The 25,029-nt window shown below is 38.5% G+C and overlaps 1 protein-coding gene across 1 annotated transcript in view; it reads right to left on the reverse strand.

The window, feature by feature from the left end:
• The window catches only part of ZFP37 (ZFP37 zinc finger protein), a 103,212-nt gene that overhangs the window by 49,993 nt on the left and 28,190 nt on the right, over nt 1–25,029 (reverse strand). Inside the window, exons 4-7 of the mRNA XM_057547828.1 lie at nt 16,457–16,583; nt 16,015–16,152; nt 9,134–9,700; nt 8,244–8,713 (exon numbers count right to left, since the gene is read on the reverse strand). Of these exons, the coding sequence (XP_057403811.1) occupies nt 8,244–8,713; nt 9,134–9,700; nt 16,015–16,152; nt 16,457–16,583 (1,302 nt within the window). The remainder of the gene's footprint in view (nt 1–8,243; nt 8,714–9,133; nt 9,701–16,014; nt 16,153–16,456; nt 16,584–25,029) is intronic.

Raw genomic sequence — 25,029 nt, forward strand, 5'->3', positions numbered from 1 at the left:
TATATTTGTTGTGGTGATCTGTAATCAGTGATCTTTGATGTTATCACTGTAATTGTTTGGAGGTGCCACGAACGTTGCTGTCTTATTTTCGGAAACTGCCGCAGCCATCCCAGCCTTCAGCAGCCACCACCCTGATTAGTCAGCAGCCATCAACATCGAGGCGAGACCCTCCACCAGCAAAAAGATTATAGCTCACTGAAGGACCAGATGATGGTTAGCATTTTTTAGTAATAAAGTATTTTTTAAATTAAGGTATGTACATTTTTTTAGACATAATGCTATTGCACACCATAGGCTACAGTACGGTGTAAATATGATTTATATATGCACTTGGAAACTACAAAATTCATGTGACTTGTTTTATTGTGATACTCACTTTATTGTGGTGGTCTGGAACCAAATCTGCAATAACTCTGAAGTATGCCTGTACTTTGGAACTCTTTTAGGTGCATAGACATTTATGTATGTTATGTATTCCTGATGAATTGGTCCTTTTATCTTTTTTAATTGGCCCTCTTTATGTCTGATAACACTCTATCAAGAAGTCTGTTTTGATTAAAAAATGGGCAGAAGACCTGAATAGGCAGAAGATATTTTTCCAAAGAAGACATACAGATGGGCAACACACACATGAAAAGATGCTCAACATCGCTAATCAGAGAAATGCAAATCAAAACCACAATGAGATTTCACCTCACACCTGTCAGAACGGCTATCATCAAAAATACCACAAATAGGGCTTCCCTGGTGGCGCAGTGGTTAAGAATTTGCCTGCCAATGCAGGGGACACGGGTTAGAGACCTGGTCTGGGAAGATCCCACATGCCGCGGAGCAACTAAGCCCGTGAGCCACAACTACTGAGCCTGCGTGTCTGGAGCCTGTGCTCCGCAATGGCAGAGGCCGCGACAGTGAGAGGCCCGCGCACCGCGATGAAGAGTGGTCCCCACTCGCCGCAACTGGAGAAAGCCCTCGCACAGAAACGAAGACCCAACACAGCCAAAAATAAATAAATAAATAAATTAGTTAATTTTTAAAAAAAGAATGATTAAAAAAAATACCACAAATAACAAATATTGGAGAGGATGTGGAGAAAAGGCAACCCTAGTGCATTGTTTGTGGGAATGTAAATTGGTGCAGCCACTGTGGAAAACAGTATGGAAGTTCCTCAAAAAACTAAAAATAGAGCTACCATATAACCCAGCAATTCCACTCCTGGGTATATATCTGAAGAAAACAGAAACACTAATTTGAAAAGATACACTCACCCCAATGTTCACAGCAGCATTATTTACAATAGCCAAGATATGGAAGCAACCTAAATATCCATCAACAGATAAATGAATAAAGAAGATGTGGTATATATGTACAATGGAATACTCCTCAGCCATAAAAAAAGAATGAAATTTTGTCACTTGCAACAACATGGATGGACTTGGAAGGTATCATGCTTAGTGAATTAAGTCAGAGACAGAAAGACAAATACTGTATGTTATCATTTACATATGGAATCTAAACAATAAAACTAATAAATATAAAAAAAAGAAACAGATTCACAGATACAGAAAACAAACCACTGGTTACCCATGGGGAGAGGGAAGGAGGAAGGGGGAAGGGGAAAGATAGGGGTAGGGGATTAAGCGGTACAAACTACTATGTATAAAATAAATAAGCTACAAGGATATATTGTACAGCACAGGGAATATAGCCAATATTTTATAATAACTATAAATGGAGTATAATCTTTAAAAATTCTGAATCACTATGCTGTACATGTGACATTTATATAATATTGTAAATCAACTATACCTCTACTTTATTTTTTAAAATTAATTTTATTTATTTATTTTTTTGGCTGTGCCATGCAGCTTATGGGATTTTAGTTCCCTGACCAGGGATCGAACCTGGGCTCTCGGCCATGAGAGCTGGGAGTCCTAACCATTGGACCGTCAGGGAATTCCCTATACCTCAATTTTAAAACGTTAAAAAGCTAAAAAAAAAAAAAGAGAGAGAAGTCTATTTTGTCTGCTATTAATATAGCCATTCCAGCCTTTGTATGCTTACTATTTGTATGATATATCATTTTCAATCCATTTAATTTTAACTTACCTGTGACTTTTTAAAGTTTGGATCTTGTAGAGAACATAAAACTGGGTCTTGCTTTTTTTTCTCCATTATGTAAAGCTCTGCCTTTTAATTGAAGCTTTTAGTCCATTAACTTTTTAATTTTTATTGGGGTATAATTGATTTACAATGTTGTGTTAGTTTCAGAGGTACAGCAAAATGAATCTGTTATACATATACGCATATCCACTCTTTTTTAGAGTCTTTTCCCATATAGGCAATTACAGTGTAAGTTCCCTGTGCTATACAGCAGGTCCTTATTAGTTACCTATTTTATATATGGTAGTGTGTATGTGTCAATCCTAATCTTCCAATTTATAGTCTGTTAACTTTTAATGTAATTATTGCTATGGTTGGATTTAGATCCATCATATTATTTGTATTTTTTGTCCCCTTTGATTTTGTTCCTGTGTACCTCCTTTCCTGCTTCCATTAGGAATTTTAAACACTTATTAGAGGTTCATTTAAGTTTATCTGTTGTGTTTCTGGCTATACTTCTTTGCTTTACTCTTTAATGGTTTCTCTAGATATTGCTCTATACATCCTTGACTTTCATTCTACTTTCAATTGCTATTATTTATAGCACATAAAATTTAGAAACTCTCTACAATATAGGTCCACCCCCCTTTCTTTATGCTAGAGTTGTTATATGTACTGCATCTAAATACCTTACAATCCACATAAGGCAATGTTTTAAGTTTTGTTTTAAACAATCCTAAGTATTTTAGAGAAATTAACAAGTTAGAATAGTCTTTTATATTTACCTATGTATTTACCATTTCTGATACTCTTTAATGCTTCCTGAAGAGCTGAGTTTCCATCTGGTATTATTTCCCTTCAACCCAAAGAACTTTATGGTCGTTGGGGATAAATTCTCTTAATTCATTTATCTAAAATGTCATTATTTCACCTCCATTCTTTTTTCTTTTTTTGTAAAAATTCATTTTTATTAATAGAAAATAAACACTTATTCCAGTTGTTATACTTGAAGTTGCTAATAAAAAAAAAAAGAATTTAAAATCACCACTTAATAATCCTGTTTTAACTAAGACAATGAAACTGTGGCTTAAAAAAAAAAAACTATTCAGCACCATTTGCTCCACCTCCATTCTTAAAGGATATTTTTGCTGGATATAGAATTTGAGGTTGAGATTGAAGGTTTTTTTGTTTTCTACAGCATTTTTAAGGATACCGATCCACTGTCTTCTGGCCTCCACAGTTTTTGATGATAAGTCACCAATCATTAAGATTGTTTTTATCGAATATGTGTCACTTTTTCCCCTGGATTTCAAGATTTTCTTTCTTTCTTTCTTTCTTTAAAGATATTGATTTGGAACATGCTCTTCTTTTTTTAAATTCATTTATTTATTTATGTATTTTGGCTGCGCTGGGTCTTAGTTGCAGCATGCAGGCTTCTTAGTTGCGGCATGTGGGCTTCTTTGTTGTGGCATGCAGACTTTTAGTTGCGGCATGCATGCAGGATCTAGTTCCCCGACCAGGGATCAAATCTGGACCCCCTGCATTGGGACCGTGGAGTCTTGGGACCACCAGGGAAGTCCCAAGATTTTATTTCTATCTTTAAGTTATAGAGCTTGTCTAGGAAGTACCTAATCATGGTTTTCTTAATTTTCATCCTGCTTGGAGTTTGCTGAGATTCTCAAATCAGTACATTTATGTCATTTACCAAACTTGGGGAAATATCAGCCATTGTATCTTCAAATATTTTGCATGTCCCATTTTCTCCTCACTCTCCTTTTGGGACTTCATCTACATATATGCAAGACATGTTTTTTTGTCCCACAGGTCACAGGTTAATGTCTTTTCATCATTTTTCTCTCACTTGTTTGATCATTTCTACTGATCTATTTCAAGTCAATGACTCTTTCCCCTGTAATTTACATTTGGCAAACTTATCCTGTGAATTTTAAATTTCAGACATTGTATTTTTCAGTTCGAGAATTTTATTTTGGTTTTTCTTTGTAGTTTCTATTTCTTCTCTGAGTTAAAAATCTTTACATTCATTTTGAGCATATTTTATTTCATTAAGCATAGTTATAATAGCTACATTAATATCTTCATCAGCTTATTCCAATTTCTGGGTTGGTTGTCTGTTTTCTTGAAATGGGGTCACATTTTCCTAATTCTTTGAATGTCAAGTAAGTTTGTCTTGTATCCTGGATATCATGAATGATAAGTTGTGGCAATTCTGGATTCCATTATATTTCTTGGAGGAGTGTTAATGTTTTTGTTCTATCAAGTAATTAACATCATTGAACTCAGACTTCAAATTCTGTCACTGAGGGAGCAGCACAAATGAAAGCTCAGTTCAAAAGACAAAGGGTTAGGAGTTGTGCCATACCTGCATGATTCAGGGGTCAGCCAGAGACTTGTGCAGACTTTATTCACATAATTTGGGTTCCCCCCCCTTTGAGTTTCTCTTTTCTGGGATTCTCCCCTCATTTTCCAGTAGCTGTGGTTGCTATGAACTCAGTCTTGTGGTTTCTCACGTTAAAAAAACCTGCATGTTTTCTCTCAAATTATCTCCCTCTACCACACCAACTTCTATCTTATGAGGGTGTCATACTTTATTTAATCAATTAATTGGCAACTTATGTTTTATCCAACTTCTCTGTGTTCTGTGATAATTACAGTACACCCTGATTGTGTTTCATAGAAGAGATTCCTGGAAGTAGGAGTGCAAAATATTTTCAGGCTTTGATGTATACTGTCAGATTTACATTTAAATAGGTTGTACAAACTTGACTACCAAAAGCAGTGTATGAGCAATCTTGTTTCTACCTCTCTTGCAAACCTGATTATTTTTTAAATCTTGATTTAACAGAAAAATTTCTTACTTTTTCCTCTTCTGTATGTCAGAGGAGTTCAGCATCTTTCTCTCTCTTCCCACACCCTCAGATTCTAAAAAATGTATGCCTGGAACGCTCTTCCATCATATATACATGACTTGTTTTCATATTCGTCAAGATTGTGTCACCATTAAGTAAGCTTGAGCTTGTACCACCACTACCACCATATTTAAAACTGTATTCTCTTACAATTGCATTTCCCTTCCCTGTTTTGTTTTTTGCCATACCACTTATCACCCTCTGTCATACTCTGTATTTTAATTACAGTCGACTCTTGAACAACACAGGTTGAACTGTGTGGGTCCAATTATGCATGGATTTTTTTCAATAAATATATATAGTACTACATCATCCATGGTTGGTTGAATCCTTGGATATGGAACCACAGATTTGGAGGGCCGACTATGGGACGTAAGCATTTGCAGATCTTGGTATCTGTGGCTGGTCCTGGAACCAGTCCCCTGTGGATACCAAGGGACTATATTTAGATTTACTGCCTGTCTCCCACTCTAGAATTAAGCTCTCTGAGGACAAGATTTCTTTTCTTCTTGTTTTGTTGACTGCTATATCTCTAAGACTTAGAATAGTGCCCAGCATATAGTAGATGATCCATATTTCTTGAATAAAGAAATGTTTTAAAACTGTTAATAATTAATTTTATGGATCTATGCCTCCTCCTCTTCTTTATATTGAAGAAATGTCTCAGGAACATTTTAAAATATTTTTAAATTTTACTTAAACAATTATTCAGATTAGTGATTCTCAAAGTGTGGTCCCCAGACCAGTAGCATCAGCATCTTCTGGGAACTTATTTAAAATGCAAATTCTCAGGCCCCATCACAGACCTACTGAGTCAGAAATTTTGTGGGTGGGGCCCATTCCTAAAGTCCATGTTTTAACAAGCCCTCCAGGAGACTGTGATGCATGCCCAAGCTTGTGTATCATTGATTTAGACTCACATCTGTATGTCTATTTTCTTTCGTTGTTCGCTTCTAATTATTTTTAGACATCATTTCCTGTTCATTGATACTAAATTTTAATTCATTTTTTACTGCACAGGATGACTTTCAGCATTCATTTTTACTGTTCAGGTATACCTATATTCTTGACTGTCCCAGGTGTGGCACTACCATGGGTTCTCCAAGAGATGTAGGAAATTTCTAGCCATATGTGCAACTGTTTTATTCTTCTACAAAGTGCAGATTTTCTACAGCTCTGGACAGTGATGATTCATTCTGTGCATAGTGCTAGATTTTCACCTGGTAATAAATTACTGATGGAAATGGCTTTCACATTTCATTTTCTTCCCCGACAGTAAATAAGTTACTTGGTAATGAGAGCATAATATCCGTGAGTTAATCTTTCAATACATGTATGTGCACACGTGCACACACACATGCACACGTTCCATTCTAAATATTCGTACTTTTTAATTCTCCAAAATGAGGTCAAGAAGGCAGGCATTGGAATAGGAAATATTTGCAAAGATGGCATTTAATCATATACGGTTGAGGGTCCATAATTATGCCAGGCTAGTATCTAGGTGAAATATTTATTGAGAAGTATTGACCATGACTAGACAAGTCTTTCCTACCAACTTATATGTTTATTCTGAGGAATAAATCAGGTAATGCAGTGAATGTGCTGTGAAAAATGTAAAAGGTGACATACGTATCAAATATTATTATTATCTTATATTACAAAACCATTTTTGTCCTTATGTTACTGTTTTTAGTGTAACAACTTAAATTTTAGAACAGTTCAGCTGTATTTTTAAATCTATGACTCATGAGTAAAAATAGGAAAATAGGTTTCCTGTGCAAACGCAAACTGATTAACAGTATCTTCTGGAATGCATGCTTAAGAATGATTCTGAGGCCAAGTCTAGATTCACTCAGAAAGAGTGCAGTGATACATTAACAAGGTCTGCTATTGGGCAAGAACAGGAAGTAGTGCCATTTGTTGCAATACATTTGAAATCCCAGATTGAGGTATTTGTGTATAAGCACTTTGAATATGAAATAAAATGGAGTGATTGTTCAGAAAATCACTTTCATTCAGCTGCAATCACAGTTCATCTTCAGTCTTTAAAAATATGATGAATAAAAGAAACACAGTGCTGAGTTATAGTTGTAATTCATTATTTTAATGAAAGAACATGTTTGATAGGAAAAGCCTTTGTGAATTCAATATCAAATTTAATACCATATCCTCATTCATGAATAAGCATAGAAACTCTTACTTTGTCAAATAACATCGTGGAGTGGGTTCAGTGAAAATTTTCATTAGTATTCATTTATACATATTAAAAGGATTTTAATTGTGAAAATAATATATGTACATGATTTAAAAATTTAAAGAGTATACAATAAAAAGGAGGTCTTCCTCCCATCCCAGACCCCATTCCTCTACTCCTGTGCCCAATGGCAACCACAAAGTTTCTTTTCTATTTTTTCAAACCAATCTACTCACATAGAAATATATGTATATATACACACATACATACATACATACACACAGACAGACAGGAAAACACACACACCCTTTTGTACACAAGTGGGAACAAACTATATACACAGTTGAGCAACCTGCTTTTTTCACTCAACAATATATCTTGGATAGCATTCCCTACCAGCACCTGTGTGTTCTCAGCTGATTTCCTTCATTTTCTCTTAATTTTGTGTTAACATTTTTTTTAACATAGATAATTACCCTTTTATAAAGTTTTCTGCTGATGCAGAGACTAGCAAAGACATTAAGAAAGAGCTGCATGATAGCATCAAAGATGAAACTCATACCAGTGGTCACACACATTTATACATGGCAATAAACAGATATGCAAATTCAATTCTCGTATGTGGTGCTTAAGTACACAACACTCAAGCAACTCAGGAATTGTCAGAAAATGTAATTTGTTTCTCTAGTGCTCTGATTATTCAATTATTAACAATTTTTAAAGCTTTATATTCAATCTGAATATATAGATCATTTATAGTAATTATTTTTAAAACAATATTTTATCTAAAAGGTTTAGTATCAGGTTTAAACTCTCCATCCATTTCTTCCATGTGATGATTCATTTTCAAATTCTCTCATGTGTAATGAGGTGTGACTTCTTGTTAAAAGCTTTCTAACATTCTTTAAAGTTAGAATACTTCTAAGGTTAAATAAAACCTTTAGTTCAGATTTCCCACACTAATTTCACTCATGAGATTTCTCTTCTGAATGAGTTTTCATATGTTTAGTAAGGGATGCATTTTGTTTGAAGGCTCTTCCACATTCATTACATTCATAAGGTTTCTCTCCAGTGTGGGATCTCTGATGTATAACAAGTTGTGACTTTGCATTGAACACTTTTCCACATTCATTACATTCATAGGGTTTCTCCCCAGTATGAGTTCTCTGATGTACAATGAGGTGTGACTTTTGGGTAAAGGCTTTCCCACATTCATTACATTCATAGGGCTTCTCCCCAGTATGAACTCTCTGATGTTGAGTAAGACCTTCAATTTGCTTGAAAGCCTTCCCACATTGGTTGCATTCAAAAGGACTTTCACCTGTATGAGTTCTCATATGGTAAGTAAGAGATGAGCTATGTCCAAAGGCTTTTCCACATTCATTACATTTATAGGGTTTCTCTTTAGTATGAGTTCTTTGATGTATAATGAGGTGTGACTTCTTGCTGAAAGCTTTCCCACATTCACTACATTGAAAGGGTTTCTCACCTGTATGAATTCTCATATGTTTAGTAAGGGATGAGCTATACTTAAAGGCTTTTCCACATTCATTACATTCGTATGGTATTTCACCTGTATGAGTTCTCACATGTTCCGTAAGAGATGAGTTATACCTAAAGGACTTTCCACATTCCTTACATTCATAGGGCTTCTCGCCTGTATGAGATCTCACATGTTGAATAAGGTTTGAGCTATGTCTGAAGGTTTTCCCACATTCAGTACATTCATAGGGCTTTTCCCCAGTATGAACTCTCAGATGGTCAGTGAGGGCATGTTTATGACCATGGGCTTTGCCACATTGAATACACTCATATGGTTTTTCTCCAGTGTGAGTTCTCTGGTGTACAACAAGGTGTGATTTTTGGCTAAAGGCTATCCCACATTCATTACATTCATATGGTTTCTCACCTGTATGAATTCTCTGATGGTCAACGAGTCCTTGTTTGTGGCTGAGAACCTTCCCACATTCATTACATTCATATGGTTTCACTTTATTCTGAGTTTTGTCACGCTTAGTAGGAGATGAGCTATGGCTGGATGATTCCTTATGTTTTTCTCCAGTTTGAATTTTGTCCCATTCAGTATGTTTCTTGCCAGTTTGAGTTTTGTCAGGCCTATTAGATGAGCTATGGTTGGGTAATTTCTCACATTTTTTTCCAGTTTGATTTTTGTCTTTTTTTGTATCAGATAAGCTATGGCTGAATGATTTCGTATGCTCTTTAGCTACATCAGGTTTCTTTTCTACATAATTTCTTACATGACCAGGTAAGTCTGAATTCTTTCCATGTGAATCAAATTTAAGAAGCTTTTTTTTTGAAGGAACATATTTTGTACTCACATTTTTTTTCCCCAATGAACTACATTCATGGCCCTTTTTCTTAGTCAGAGTTGTTTTCTTGAAAGCAACTTCCCCAAGGAGTTTGTTTTGAGATTCCTGGTGGTTCTCTAGCTGGTCATCATCTTGCTGGACTTCTTCTAAAGTGGAATTCAATGAGACATTCTTGTGAATCTTTGCACTCTCATATTTTGGAATACAACTTATAAAGAAATGCCTTGTTGTGGGGCTGAATCTTTATTCAAGCCTAGTATCCTAAAGTGAATGAAATATCAAGTGCAAATGTCCCTGTCTTTTTGGACTTGAGGGGGAAAGTGCTGTAGTAAAAACAGGAAAAGAAAATTGACAATAGTGATTAGAAAAGGCTTTGGCTGTTTATAAATATGACCTTGCAACCTGGGATAAAAGATGAAATAAACACAAGGAGCAGTGAATAAAAAACAGATGAAGTTAAAAGCTTGTAATTGTTGTTGACACTTTTTGAAGTCTCTCCTCAGCCCAAGCTGCCCAGCTTTAATAACTGCCAATCCACCAATAGTATTTGGCTCTTACAGCCCATCTATATTCATCCAACTCTCCATAGTCACAGTTGGAGACAGCTGGCTCAAGCCAAGATGTCCAATAAGAGTATGTCTCCTAAAAACTTAGACTCTAGTTAGTCTCCACTGGATGCTAAATTTAAAAATGATATAAGACAAGTACTATAAAGCCACATTTTCCCTATGTAAACAGAAAGTTCATCAGTACAAAGAATAAAGCATACATCCACAGAAAAGCAGAGATGTGAGATCATGTGTCCTCAAAGAGACCATTTGCATAATCCCAGTTCCTAATGGCTTCCCAGTACTCGTTCTAGTCCCCAGCTGAAGTATCACCCCTTAGGTTACAAGAAGCCTTATAATAAATTCCTCCATTTATTTAGGATAGCTCAAGTAAAATTTTGTTATTGTTCCCCAAAGAGCCAAAATAAGAGAAAATAAGGTAAGTCCATCAAAGAGTACTGAACAGCATATAGATGACTGAGGGATTAAGCAGGAAAGGATGTTCCACTGCTACCACCCATGATTAATATAATAATGCAATTCCTGTAGTAAAAAACACCCCACAGTTTCTATGAGTTACCTGATGTTTTTACCATATTATAAAGTTTGATATTGGCAAATAAACTTTACACCATTTGGATTTACAGTGTACACACACACTTGTTTTCCAATAGTTTGCTATGGAGCACACCTTCCTGTCAGGTCACTCTAATTGCCAATTATAAATTTTAAGCTAATTCCCAACTCTAAGTGATTGCTCACATTCTTTCCTCCACACATTATACAATTATACATTTTGAGATATCTTCTCAATCTATGCTTCCCTTCTCTGAGACCACCACCTACACTGACAGATGTAGGCAGCCATGTTTGTAGTATATGATCCAACTTCTCCTTGAAAACAATTGATCGGACAGTGGTAAACACCAGGCTCCAGCTATTCAACGATTCTCCTAAGAACTTAGAATTGAAACTTGAAGACTTCTGTTAGCTAGATATGGACGTTACATATGTAAAAACCAAACAATTTAGAAGTTAGGACTACCATTTTGGGGGTGGCCTTTTTCAGCTACGGACATGGAAAAACAGAAAAAGCTTCAGGATAGGAATCAAAGAGATTCAAAGAGAGAAGCAGATATAAGAGTCCCCATAACCTCAGAAAGAAAGAGATAAAAAGTGAATAGTTGTTTTACTAGTAAAAGAACATTATTACATGGATAAAGTGAAAACTAAGTTCAAACAGAAAAGAGTTATGGTGTTTGAATATATAGCCGGGAAATACTATTACTTTTATGGAGAACTTTTAAGAGATTAGTTCCCATGGAGTAGACCAATTTTTATAAGTATACATAAAGTAGTGTTATACTTATAGTAGGAAGAATTGGAGTTGCCAGCTGCTTTTTCATTTAGGAAATTTTAAGTGATGCAAGCATCCTGAGAGAAAGATTATAACAAGAACTTTTATGTAGTATGACAAGGCTGCATCTTCCAATGTCCAAGGATGCTGGGGAGGATGGAGGCAAACCTCCTTCTGGGAAGCAAGGGATCAAAACTCAAACCTTTCCCCTTGAGGTGTAACATTATAAGAACCTCTTATTATGATGATTTGGGCTGGTCCCAACTGACACTGGCCAGCTGGAAAAGATATAAAGCACCACAAGAGAAATTTACCGTGAGGGAGGGGAGGAGGCTCTGAACTAGTGAACTGGTATAATAATAGGGTAATACTAGGGGAGAGCTGGGTCTGGCAGAGCATGTAATTAAGGCTATAAGCTTGTCCTGAATCTGAGACAGTAACTGACATGAATTTTAAGCTAAAATGACTGTAACTTCAGAAACTGAAGCATGGAGCTCATTAGACCCAGCAAATCAAAGGAGGGAATAGAATAGTCCTTCCTTGAAGAAACTTCGAGGACTATAGAAGAACCTGAGCCAAGAATAGAGTCACTGTAGCAATGACAAAGATGTATGTATTAAATGACTCAGGATTATTTTTCAGTTGTAACACCAAGTATCAGCGAGAAAAGTGAAGACAGCCAAAACTGGAGCCACTAATGGATGGATCAAAAACTCTATAAAGGACTTCCCTGGTGGCTGAGTGGTTGAGAATCCGCCTGCCAATGCAAGGGACATGGGTTGGAGCCCTGGTCCGGGAAGATCCCACATGCCGTGGAACAACTAAGCCCGTGCACCGCAACTACTGAGCCTGCGCTCTAGAGCCCGCAAGCCACAACTACTGAGCCCTCATGCCACAACTACTGAAGCCTGGGAGCCTAGAGCCTGTGCTCTGCAACAAGAGAGGCCACCGCAATGAGAAGCCTGCGCACAGCAATGAAGAGTAGCCCCTGCTCACTGCAACTAGAGACAGCCCGTGCGCAATGAAGACCCAACGCAGCCAAAAATAAATAAATAAAATAAAATAAAATAAACAAACAAAAACAAACAAACAAACAAAACTCTATGAAGTCTCTTCATTTGTCATTTGAAAGACTGGTCCCTCTGGTCTTGGGAAATTCATGGAGTCTTGAAAAATTCAATGTTAGAAGAAACTTAAAAAGATATTGTGGACATTCTGCTAATTTGGGGACTGTAGTGATATATAATAACTGAATATTTTAATGTTTGGTGGCAACATCTAAGATGAATTTTTTTTTAAGGGGCGGATTTAATAATCTACCTAAGAATTGGAGCAATTTAGGTATGGGACAATATGAATCTAATTTGGGTGATATCAGTCAGAACTGAGGGGGGAAAAAAAATCAGGAACTGAGGAAAGAATAGTAAGAGGGAAGGTAGAGAGCAAGGATTCATGGGAACTCCATGGCAGACAGGCCTAAAATCTGACCCTGATAAAAACAAGGAAGGTGGAAGGAAGCTCTAATTTAGAAAGAAAGATAAAGCTTTCAATTTCTGACCATCTGAGAATAAGCTATCCTGTAAGGAGGTAAAATATAAGACAAAGGAATTGAAGATTTATCTGGACAAGATAAATTTATCTTGGAAGTCACCAGTATAGAATAAATAGCTTGTATTTACACAATAGATTATTCCTTTGAGGAAAACAGAATTTAAAAAAAGAATAGATAGTAGAAGACAAAACCTTAGGGACACTTCAACAAAGTGAGAAAGAAGAGAATCTGGTGAAAAAAATTGGTAAAGGAACACTTAAACGATAAAATCAGATTCAAGTGGTATAATTCAAGCTAGGTGGGCAAGAATTTCAGGCTGATCAAAACTATTAAAATATGCACTGGAAGGTTACCACTGCTGACTTTAAAGTCAGAAATTGTTAGAGTCATGGATCCTATGGAATTTGACTGCAAGGGTTAGGGAGAAAATGGAAATAATGTTGGTGGTATAGACCACAGGTCTAGAGCATTTCACAGTGAAAGGGGGAAAATGGAAAGTAATGAGGGGCAGGAGGATCATGCCAAGAGATCTGGATAGAGGACAGATTTAAGAATGCCTGAATCTCTAAGGAGAGAAATTTGATACTATGGGGTCTAAGAGTGTGGGTGGACGAAGGGAGAAAAGCTGAGGATATTAGGAAAAGGGAGGATAATTTTAAAAAGCATTGCTTTAGAGAGGTAAGCAGGAATGGGATTACTTAAGGAAACAGCTAAAAGGGTTCACTGCTCTTTCTCAAAACTGAGCAACAGAGAGCATGGATGAGGAAAGATGGCTATATGGAACGGTCAGTTAGGCATCCGATGGTCTGGTACCCAAGGTTTAGAGCCCTGTTTTTCAACTTTTTTCCTACCACAACCCCAGTGGTATGGCAGACTGTATTATTGTTCCCTGTGGATTACACCTCCCAGCCCCACTGCATGGCCATTTGAATCCTCCCTGTGAAAGGAGTATACATTCCTACCCAGTTGAACTCGGGAGTGGCCAGGTGATCTGCTTTGACTAATGAACCAATAAAATGTAAGCAGAAAGAGATATCTACCACATCCAATCAGTGATTTTAAGTCATCATATGGTTCCACTCCCTCTTCACTGCCTCTGTAATGAGACCAGAATTTGCCAAATAGGGACTGCTCTTTCAGTGTAGGTCACAAGATAATGTGGAAAAGGGCTGCAGCTTGAGCAAGAAACAAATCTTTCTTTTTGTAGGGCACTAAGATTTTGGGGTCTTTCTTTAATGGGATGTAACTTAGCCTAAGCAGACTGATACAAATGGTATAAGCAAATCCCCATAAGTCATACTGGCTCCTGACTACAGTGAATCTCCTATGAGAACCTCTCATGTGGACAGGTCACAGAAGGAAGAGATATTAGAATCTCCAAGGTTGGAGAATCTTTGTAGTTTGAACTCTTTTTCCCCCAGGAGATTTTGATATTTTTCTACTGCTACTTCCTAGGATCTGTAAGATGAATTTAAGAATAAATTATTCAAAGAATTCCAAACCCATGCACCTATGGTCAATTAATCTATGACAAAGGAGGCAAGAATATACAATGGAGAAAAGACAGTTCTCTTCAATAAGTGGTGCTGGGAAAACTAGACAGCTACATGTAAAAGAATGAAATTAGAACATTCTCTAACACCATACACAAAAATAAACTCAAAATGGATTAAAGACCTAAATGTAAGATCAGATACTATAAAACTCCTAGAGGAAAACACAGCCAGAACAATCTTTGACATAAACTGCATCAGTATCTTTTTGGACCTTCTCCTAGAGTAATGGGAATAAAAGCAAAAATAAACAAATGGGACCAAATTAAACTTAAAAGCTTTTGCACAGCAAAGGAAACCATAAACAAAATGAAAAGACAATCTACAGAATGGGAGAAAATATTTGCAAACTATGCAACCAACAAGGGATTAATCTCCAAAATATACAAACAGCTCATATAGCTCAATATAAAAAACAAAAAACAAAAAACAACCCAATCAAAAAATGGGCGGAAGATCTAACAGACATTTCTCCAAAGAATACATACAGATGGCCAACAGGCACATGAAAAGATGCTCAATACCGCTAATTATTAGAGAAATGCAAATCAAAACCACAATGAGGTATCACCTCACACCAGTCAGAATGGCCATCAAAAAGTCTACAAATAATAAATGCTGGAGAGGATGTGGAGAAAAAGGAACCCTCCAATACTGTTAGTGGGAATGTATATTGGTACAGCCACTATGGAAGACAGTATGGAGGTTTCTTAAAAAACTAAGAATAGAGCTACCACATGATCCTGCAATCCCACTCCTGGGCATATATCTAGAGAAAACCATAATTCGAAAAGATACATGCACCCCAATGTTCACTGCAGCACTATTTACAATAGCCAAGACATGGAAACAACCTAAATGTCCATTGACAGATGGATAAAGAAGATGTGGTATATTTATACAATGGAATATTACTCAGCCATAAAAAAGAATGAAATAATGCCATTTGCAGCAACATGGATGGACCTAGAGATTATCATACTAAGTGAAGTAAACCAGACAGAGAAAGACAAATATCATACGATATCGCTTATATGTGGAATCTAAAAAAAAAATGATACAAATGAACTGTACAAAACAGAAACAGACTTACAGACATAGAAAACAAACTTATGGTTACCAAGGGGAAAGATGGGAGGAAGGGATAATTTAGGAATTTGGGATTAACATATACACACTACTGTATATAAAACAGAAAACCAACAAGGACCTACTGTATAGCACAGGGAAATATACTCAATATTTTGCAATAGCCTATAAGGGAAAAGAATCTTAAAAAATATATATATATGTATGTACAACTGAATCACTTTGCTGTATGCCTCAAACTAACATAATATTGTAACTATACTTCAATAAAAAGAAAAATATATATTTTAAAATTAATGAATAATAAAAATGTGAAAAAAAAAAGAATTCCAAAGTTACCACCAAGAAACTAGGAACTTACTTCCATTGGCTCCTATTCCCTTGGGTCTTGCTATTTCACTCAGACCACCTTGTCTGGGTCTTTTCCCCTTCCCCAGCCATGGCTCTTCTCCTTTTCCCAACTTGGATATCATGTCTGGTTTGAGAGCTTGATACGTTACTCATGAGAAAAGATAGAAATTGAGTGTTAGAACAACAAACATTCCAGAAATCAAGCCCTACCATTTAAGCTTCAGAACTTTTAAAGCATAAAAGAACACGTGGCTTCTGAAATTTCACAGTGCAGATGTCCATGTACCCCATCTGAGTAGATCCTCCATTTTCAAGGCAGGAGCACAAGTATTCTGGCTAGTACCCAAAGGGGATTAAAACTCTTTGATTTATAAAAATTAACGATAAACTTATCCAAGGACTTCAGAGAGAAGGCATCACAGTAGGCACACTTTGAATTACTTTGTCCTTACCCAATGAGGCTAGGTTGCTGTAATTCTCCAACATCACATCCTTGTACAGGCTCTTTTGAGCAGGATCTAGTTGCTCCCGTTCCTTCTTGGTAAAGGCCATAGTCACATCTTTGAATGTTACCGATCCCTGTAATAGCACATTCTTAGTTCAGTCCAATGTTATCCACATCAGTGAGAGATGCAGACAAGATAATAATGACTTTCTCTTACCTTGACCATTCACTGATGATCATAATGTTATACACGGGGCTTATTTTTTTACCCAATTTTGCATTTTTGTTTTTGAGAGACAAAAATCATATTAAGAAATGTCCCTATAATGGACTCAATGTTTGTGTCCAATTCATTGTTGAAACCTTGCCCTCCAATGTGATGATATTAGGAGATAGGGCCTTTGGGAGATAATTAGGATTCAATGAGATCATGGGAGGGGAATCTTCATGAATGGGATCAGTGCCCTTATAAGAGTCATGAGACAGCTTGCTTCCTGTCTCTGCTCTTTCTGCCAAGTAAGGATCCAACAAGAAGTCTGAAACCTGGAAGAGGGCTGTCGCCAGATCCCGACCCAATGTCGGACTTCTAGCCTCCAGAACTGTCAGAAACAAATTTCTGTTGTTTATAAGCCACTTAGTCTACGGTACTTTGAAAAAAAATCCTATGATTATCAGAGAGAAAGACAATTACAACAAACAAACCAACCAGAATCAGTCTTCATCTTTTCTTCCTTAACTAAAGACTATGGAGTAGTGTTTATAGAGTTCTGAGGTAGAAGAATTGAGACCCTTGGTTTTTATGACCAGTCAAAAAATCATTTATGTTTGTAAGCAAAAGTAAGGTATTTTAGGCATGTAAGGATGCAGAAAGTATATTACCTATGTACTTTAGAAATAAAGAGAAGGAGGGAGGGAGAAACTGGGAATGTGGTAGGAAGAGGAGAGACAGGAGGAGAAGAAAAAGAGGAATGATTTTTAAAAGAAGGAAAATTGGATCAGAATAAAGATTTCAAGATTGGGAAAGACTTAAGCATATACAAGACAGAACTATGAATAATAAAATTAGTAAAATGTCTAGTTACATCCAAGTAACTTGATAACGTTCTTGTGCAACTGTTATAAAAGTAACCTTAAAATCAAGAGGTATGATGTAAGAAAAATAAGCAGGCATATAACTGGTTGGGGACAGGGGAGAAATTAAAGCATGTTAAACTTCTCCTCTTATTAGGCAGCTACTGGAGAATTCTGAAACTGATAAGTATACATTCAAACATGTCTGTTTAACATTTAAAGATCACCCCTGACTGCCATAAACCACCAATAAATTAGCTGCATGTGTCACCAACCTCTGACCTCACAAACGTCCAGTCACTGATTCCTATAACTCCTGTCATTAATTGTCACTGGCCTCCCAATCACTGAGCCAGCATGGCCCTTCCTAATCACTAAGCCTATAATTCCAAAATTACTGATCCCAGCAAACCTCCCAATCACTAACAGCAACAGATCTCCCCACTCACTTGCCCCACAAATACTCTGATTACATATTCCCACAGGTTCCTCAACTATTGATACCAGTGGAACATATCAATCTCCATCTCTAATATCACCCCAAATCCTATCAATCTCCAGTCACTGATGCCAACAGAACTCTCAAACAGTGGCTTTTACAGAAACCCTAATCACTGCCAGTAAACTTCACTACACGCTCACCCTCTTTAGCCATTCCCTTTGCCTGCTTGCTTTAACCAAAACCTACCTGTCTCCTGAGGATTCTGCTCCCTTACAGTGATCCCCGTGGAGGTTGTTTGCCCACCTCCACCCCAACCCATGTACCTCAGGGCCTGAAAATGAAGTAAATTATACTTTCAACAGTTTTTCACTCATCCTTCAAAATCCCTATCTCGTTTAGAGTATCACCAGACTTTAACCCATTAATAGTCTGGTTCGATAATTCACTAGAAGGACTCACAGGGTTCAGCATATAGCTGTACTCATAGCTATGATTTAGCACAGCAAAAGAATTCAGTGAAAAATCAGCTAAGGAAAAAGCTGCATGAGGTGAAGTCCAGAGGAAGCCAGGAACAAGTTTCCAAGAGTCCTCTCCCAGTAGAGTCACACAGTAAATACTTAATTCTTTCAGAAATGAGTTGTGCTAACACATGTGAAATGTTGTTTACCAAACGATGCTACTAACAAGGGCTTAATTTCCAAAATATACAAACAGCTCATAGAACTCAATTAAAAAAAAAACCCCAATAAAAAAATAGGCAGAAGACCTAAATGGACATTTCTCCAAAGAAGACATAAAGATGGCTAATAGGCACATGAAAAAATGTTCAACACTGCTAACTATTAGAGAAATGCAAATCAAAACTACAATGAGGTACTACCTCACACTGGTCAGAACGGCCATCATTAAAAAGTCTACAAATAATAAATTCTGGAGAGGGTGTGGAGAAAAGGGAACCCTCCTACACTATTGGTAGGAATGTAAATTGGTGCAGCCACGATGGAGAACAGTATGGAGGCTCCTTAAGAAACTAAAAATAGAGTTGTCATAGGATCCAGCAATCCCACTACTCTTGGGCATATATTCAGAAAAGATGAAAACTCTAATTTGAAAAGATACATGCACCCCTATGCTCACTGCAGCAGTATTTACAATGGCCAAGGCATGGAAACAGCCTAAATGTCTGTTGACAGATGAATGCACAAAGAAGATGTGGTGTATATACATATATATATATATACACACACAATGGAATACCACTCAGCCATATAAAAGAATGAAATAATGCCATTTGCAGCAACATGGATGGACCTAGAGATTATCATACTAAGTGAAGTAAGTCAGACAAACACCATATGATATCACTTATATGTGGAATCTAAAATATGACACAAATGAACTTATTTACAAAACAGAAATAGACTCACAGACATTGAAAACAAACTTAGATTACCAAAGGGGAAAGGGGGTGGGGGAGGGATAAATTAGGAGTTTCGGATTCGCAGATACAAACTACTATATATAAAATAGATAAACAACAAGGTCCTACTGTATAGCACAGGGAATTATATACAATGTCTTGTAATAAACCATAATGGAAAAGAATATGAAAAAGAATATATGTATATATATATATTTTTTTCACTTTGCTGTACACCAGAAATTAACACAACATCGTAAATCAACTATACTTCAATTTAAAAAAATGTTGTTTACCAATGCTTGGTAAACAACATTTTTAGGGGTTGCTCAAATAGGCACTCTCTGCCTAGCATATACAAAAGTCCCAGATTCCCAGAAGGAAATCAGGCATTCAGCATAAACCACATGGTTTACATAGTTTAGGCACAGTGAGCCACTTTTAAAATTCCTGGGAATAGTGGGAACTCTCCTGCAATCTAAGTTCTCGGATATTGGCCAAAGGTTAACCTTGCAATCAGACCTTTCTAAGGACAGCTGTTTCGGGTCTTTTATGTCAACTTTTCTGCACGGTCATCCTCCCTCATTCACTGAAAACTTTAACACCAGATTCCTTTTCACCACAGCCCTGCACTATCTCTATATCGATGCAGAAGAGCCTTTCAACATCCTGGCCCATTGTAAACCATCATCATCATCTCTTCCCTTTAACTACTGCAATAAGCTACTAACCGACCTCCCTGCACCTCTGCACGCAGCCCGGGACAATCCAGTCTAACTACCAAAGGCACCGTAATCGCTGGCTCCCCTAGACATTCCCAGTTGCGACCCCCACAGACTCCCCAATCTTTGATACACCACAAAGCCCCCATTTCTGATCCCCATGGCCTCCCAAACTCTGACTTTCCAGGGACCGCCACAGACCCCTCCCCTCCAACCACTGTCACCGCATATCCCTCAAACACTGATTTCCTCAAACTGCAGCAGTCACGGACTCCACAGACACCTCCCGAGCACTACTCCATAGATCCCTGAGTGTGCTAACACCATCCCCCGACCCCTGCAAGAGGCCCTCCAGTACCGACTCCAATTCCCGAATCACCTATCTTCACAGACTACAGTAACCCTTCGGTCACTGACGCCCGATTCGACCGCCGCTGACCATCAGGCCACCCCACCCCATCATCGCGCTCACCGCGGCGCTGCTCCCGGGCTCCGACACAGCCATCTCCGGGGGACACCCGGCCTGTTCAGCCGTCCCTACACTCCTCCTCCGGTCCGCGGTCTCTGGCTTTGTCGGGATCAGGGCTCAGGCGGAGGCCGACATGGCGGCCCCCCAGAGCGCGGCCTCTGCCAGTTCGGCAGCTGCGATGGCGCCGCCCCTGGGTATCCGCCCGGGCGCGGCCATCTTGACCGAGTCGCCGCCGTACAGTGGGGACCTGGCGCTCTCGGCGGGCTCAGAGGTGGGTGGCCCGGCTAGCTGAGATGGTCTCCCAGGGGTGAGATGCAAGCGGGCAAAACCTGGCTCGCAGACTGCTCCCTGCAGAGTGCTTCACTGTGCCTGACAACCCACCCCCGGCGCTCAAAGGGTTCAACACTTGAGGACAGAATTTGGAGTTGCTTTTCCCAGTCAGTGCAGCCAGCTGCGGGGAAACCGGGAATCGCACTGCCTACCGCAGACTTCAGAAAGCTGAGATAATGAGAGAAATTGGAGGGAAAAAGAAGAAAAAGCCCAATCGGGCAGATGCCATTGTTTTATAGAGAGAGAACGCTAATCTTTGAAATATATGTCTTTTCATTTATGGTATAAGAACAATGAGAAAACATGAAGCATCAGATTAAGTGAATACATCAATCCTCAGTGAGAACCAGAGTTTGATGGTGATGTTTCAGCCAAATAATCAAGCCCAAATAATCAAGCAATTGGAGTAGAAATAGTTTCTCAATGGGCCAGTTCATGTACAAACTGCATTCATTTAACAGTTATTTGTTGAGTTTTATACTATATGCAAACTAGGTTTCTTGGGTTTGCTAGGTAATGAGAAAACTGGAGATTCAGACACAGCCTTTGTTCACCCTTGTGGAATTTACAATGAGGCAGAGGGCTGGTAAAGTTATCACAAATATATTGTTCTTTTTTCCAGAGCCAAACATACCCTGTTTTGCACCTTCCACTTATATGTGCTAAAAAAACCCAAAATACAATGGAGTAAATTAGAAGATCTAACTGGCTTTATTAAACGATTCATCAATGGGGCAGCATGCTATCTAGCAAACAGAAAGGCAATCTGAGGAGCTGTACAAAATGGGGAGCTTTTAAAGGCAGAAAGGGGCTGGGACAGGGGAGTCAAAAACAAAACAAAGGATTATTTCAAGCAAGGTCACTTTCCTTTGAGGGAAAAGGCGGGGGGGGGGGGGGGGGGGGGGGGGGGGGGGGGAGGGGCGGGCGGCCCAGGCCCAGGCCCAGCAACGCTCTCCTAGTCTTCTGACATCAACTCTAGGGCTTAGCAAAGTATGTTGTAAATATTATGATGCATAGAATCCTAATAGGGCCCCCATTAACTCTGCTCCCTAGTGTAATACCTTTGTGAGATCTCCTAACTTTCAGTGCAAGAGGAACCTGTGGTTTGATGGAATATTACTTCCATGATTAGATCTCAAATCAGTTGACTCTGAGTTGATAAAAATGGAGATAATCATGGTGGGGCTGATTTAATCGGGTGAGCCCTTAAAAGTGGCTAGACCCTTCCAGAAGTCAGAAATTCCAAAATTCCAAAGGTGAGAAGGCCTGTGGAAGGAGCCACATGGCAAGGACCTGAGAGCAGCGGCTGAGGACTGAGAGTGCTTTTTGGTCTGCCACTAGCAAGACAACATGGACCTCAGTCCCACAACTGCAGAGCAAATGTTTCTGACAAAAACCTGAAGGAGCTTGGAAGGATATCTTTCTCTAGTGGAGCCCGAGATGAGGACACAATCACCCAACACCTTGATTTCAACTTTGTGTGCCCTTGAACAGAACCCAGCCATACAATGCTCAGACTTCTGATGTCCTGAAACACTGAGATAATAAATTTGTGTTGTTTTAATCCAGTAATTAGTGATAATTTGCTCTGCAGCAATAGAAAACTAAGGACTCAGCGAAAATTGAAGGATAATTGTGATTGAGATTCCTCTTCATCTACTGGAGACAAAGCACCTCCCCTGTGTCCCTGACAGAGCATCTTTGAGCCTCACCTTCTGGGTGTGAGCAGTTGACGCCCATCCTCCTCAGATAAAGTCCTGACTTTGTCTTACAGTACAGTCCAAAGAGGTCCATTACTTACATTAAAAAAAATAACTCTACTTTCTATCTGATCCCAGCTAGTTGTGAGAAAAGAGAGGCAGTCCAGTTTCTCCAGACTTGGCTTTAACAATATCAGTGTTTCCTCACCAATCCAAACAAATTCCAACCTATCTATAAACAAAATGCTGTCCTCTATTGTAACAGCTCTCCAAGCCCTTGATTCTAGTAATTAACTAATCATCCTCATATGGCCCTTAGGGGGCGGTATTCAGAGACAGAACTGGGTGGAAAAGCATAGGAAAGGCAGGGTATGGATATTCCCTGCACTGAAGAGGAGGAAGGGAAGCAAGGAAGAGGGGAGAGAAATGAAGAAGATGAACAAGGTTGGTGAAAACAGGTCATGGAATGGTGACGAGGAACTTTCAATCTACCAGAGAAGTTCCATCATTTCTTGGCATGGCAGAGTCCGTCAGTTTCCAGGCTCAGGATAAATAGTGAAAGAGTGAATCTTCTCTTTTTCTTTTCCTTTTGGCCACGCTGCACTGCATGCTGGATCTTAGTTCCCTGACCAGGGATGGAACCTGCACCCCGTGCAGTGGAAGCGCGGAGTCTTAACCACTGGACTGCCACAGAAGTCCCAAAAGAGTGAATCTAACACTTGAATCAATTTTGTCAAGACTGTAAGGATCAGTGTGTGGGTTGTATACTTACATGTGAGTTTTTGTGTATGTGCAGACATTTTCAACTGAGTAAAACAATTGTCATATCAAAGAAACCCCAGGAAACTGTCTCTGCTTTCGATGATCTCTACTACCTCTTCTGGTCCCATGAGATTCTACCATCTGTACAATTTTAGGTACCTGACTTAGAAACTCTGTTCCCTCCATTAGCCTGTAGTCTGGCTCTTGACTATGAAGACTCTCTTACAGTAGTCTCTAGGAAATGTCCTACCAACGGACCTTGTGTGAGACTTGTCCAGAAAAGGAAAGAGAACTATGTGATCCCACCTATCAATGTTTTCTCATGCATGCATTCAATAATTCATTTTCTACCTGTAGATATCTATTGAACATCTATAATGTGCCAGGTACTAGGCCAGGTATTGTGGATACAATAATGGGAAAAATCTTGAAACATGGGTCCCATTCAGGGAGCTGAGGATGCAGGGGAGGAGACGAGTATTATTCAAATGAGCACACACAAAATTAGGACTATGATAAGTGCTTCAAAAAAGATACATGGTGCCATGAGAGCATGGATTCTAGACTTAGAATTATATAAAGTACCAGGAAGAAAGGACATTTCAGCTGACATTTGAAGGATGAACAAGAATTAACTATTACAGCATTACAGATTGAATAATTGCATGTGCAAAGCCTAGTGTCACCTCCCAACTCTAATCTTCACAAAGAAGAATCTGGAACCTTCCTTATCTCCCCTAGAGCCCTCCTGGGTCTCAAGAACCTCCTTTGCTCCATCCATGATTGGGTCCTCATTCTTCTCCTTTCTCTTTAAGGGACAGGTTCCCTTGGAGAAAATGCCTTCATATTTTCCGTGTAAAGGACGTTGACTCTCATGGTTCTTACTGCCAGGGCTCTTGCTTTGCAGCCCATACCACGTCATCCATGCATATCATTCTATATTATTCAGAGACTGAGGAAGGGCCATGCCGTGCAAGTGGACAACTTTATGGATAGGCACAATACACCAAATCAGTGAGACACAAAGCTCCATATAATGTCCAAAGGAATTGCTTTTCAGAAAGACATGAGTTCAGATTTTCAGGTTGGTTGGTATAAAGATTGCAAGGTGGCATGACAGAACTATTCTGTGTCTTGAGGGCGAAGTGGTGGTAACATGGGTTCGTATACATTTGTGAACATTTGCTTGATGTATGCACTTACATTGCTGTGGAATCAAGGTTTGTAAGTAAAATCTCTTTAAGGTGGATACAGTGCAGAAAGGAAACAGGAAAATGAAGGGTAAAGGAAAGATTCCGGACACTACCAGAACACTTGTAAGCACATTCACAAAGTCACACTGAAGAAGGACTGCCAGAGTAAAAAATTTATTGCAGTACATGGAAAACACAATGGTCCATAATAAGTAAAAATGTAAGTTTACTTTCAACACCAAAAATCTACAAAGTCCCTCATAGAACCCAAATAGCTCATCTGATATAAAGGTTTGTTCAAGGTAGGTTTCTAAGCATAACCTCGAAGAAACCCAATCTCTGGTAAAACGCAAAGTCAGAAATTGTTCTTTGCAGTGGAACCTACCCTGGAAACGATCTATCTCTACCTCTATCTATCTATCCATCTATCTAGCTATCCATCTATCCATCTATCTATCCATCTATCTATCC

Source organism: Balaenoptera acutorostrata, chromosome 6, assembly GCF_949987535.1.
Source record: "Balaenoptera acutorostrata chromosome 6, mBalAcu1.1, whole genome shotgun sequence".
NCBI classification, from domain to species: Eukaryota; Metazoa; Chordata; class Mammalia; order Artiodactyla; family Balaenopteridae; genus Balaenoptera; species Balaenoptera acutorostrata.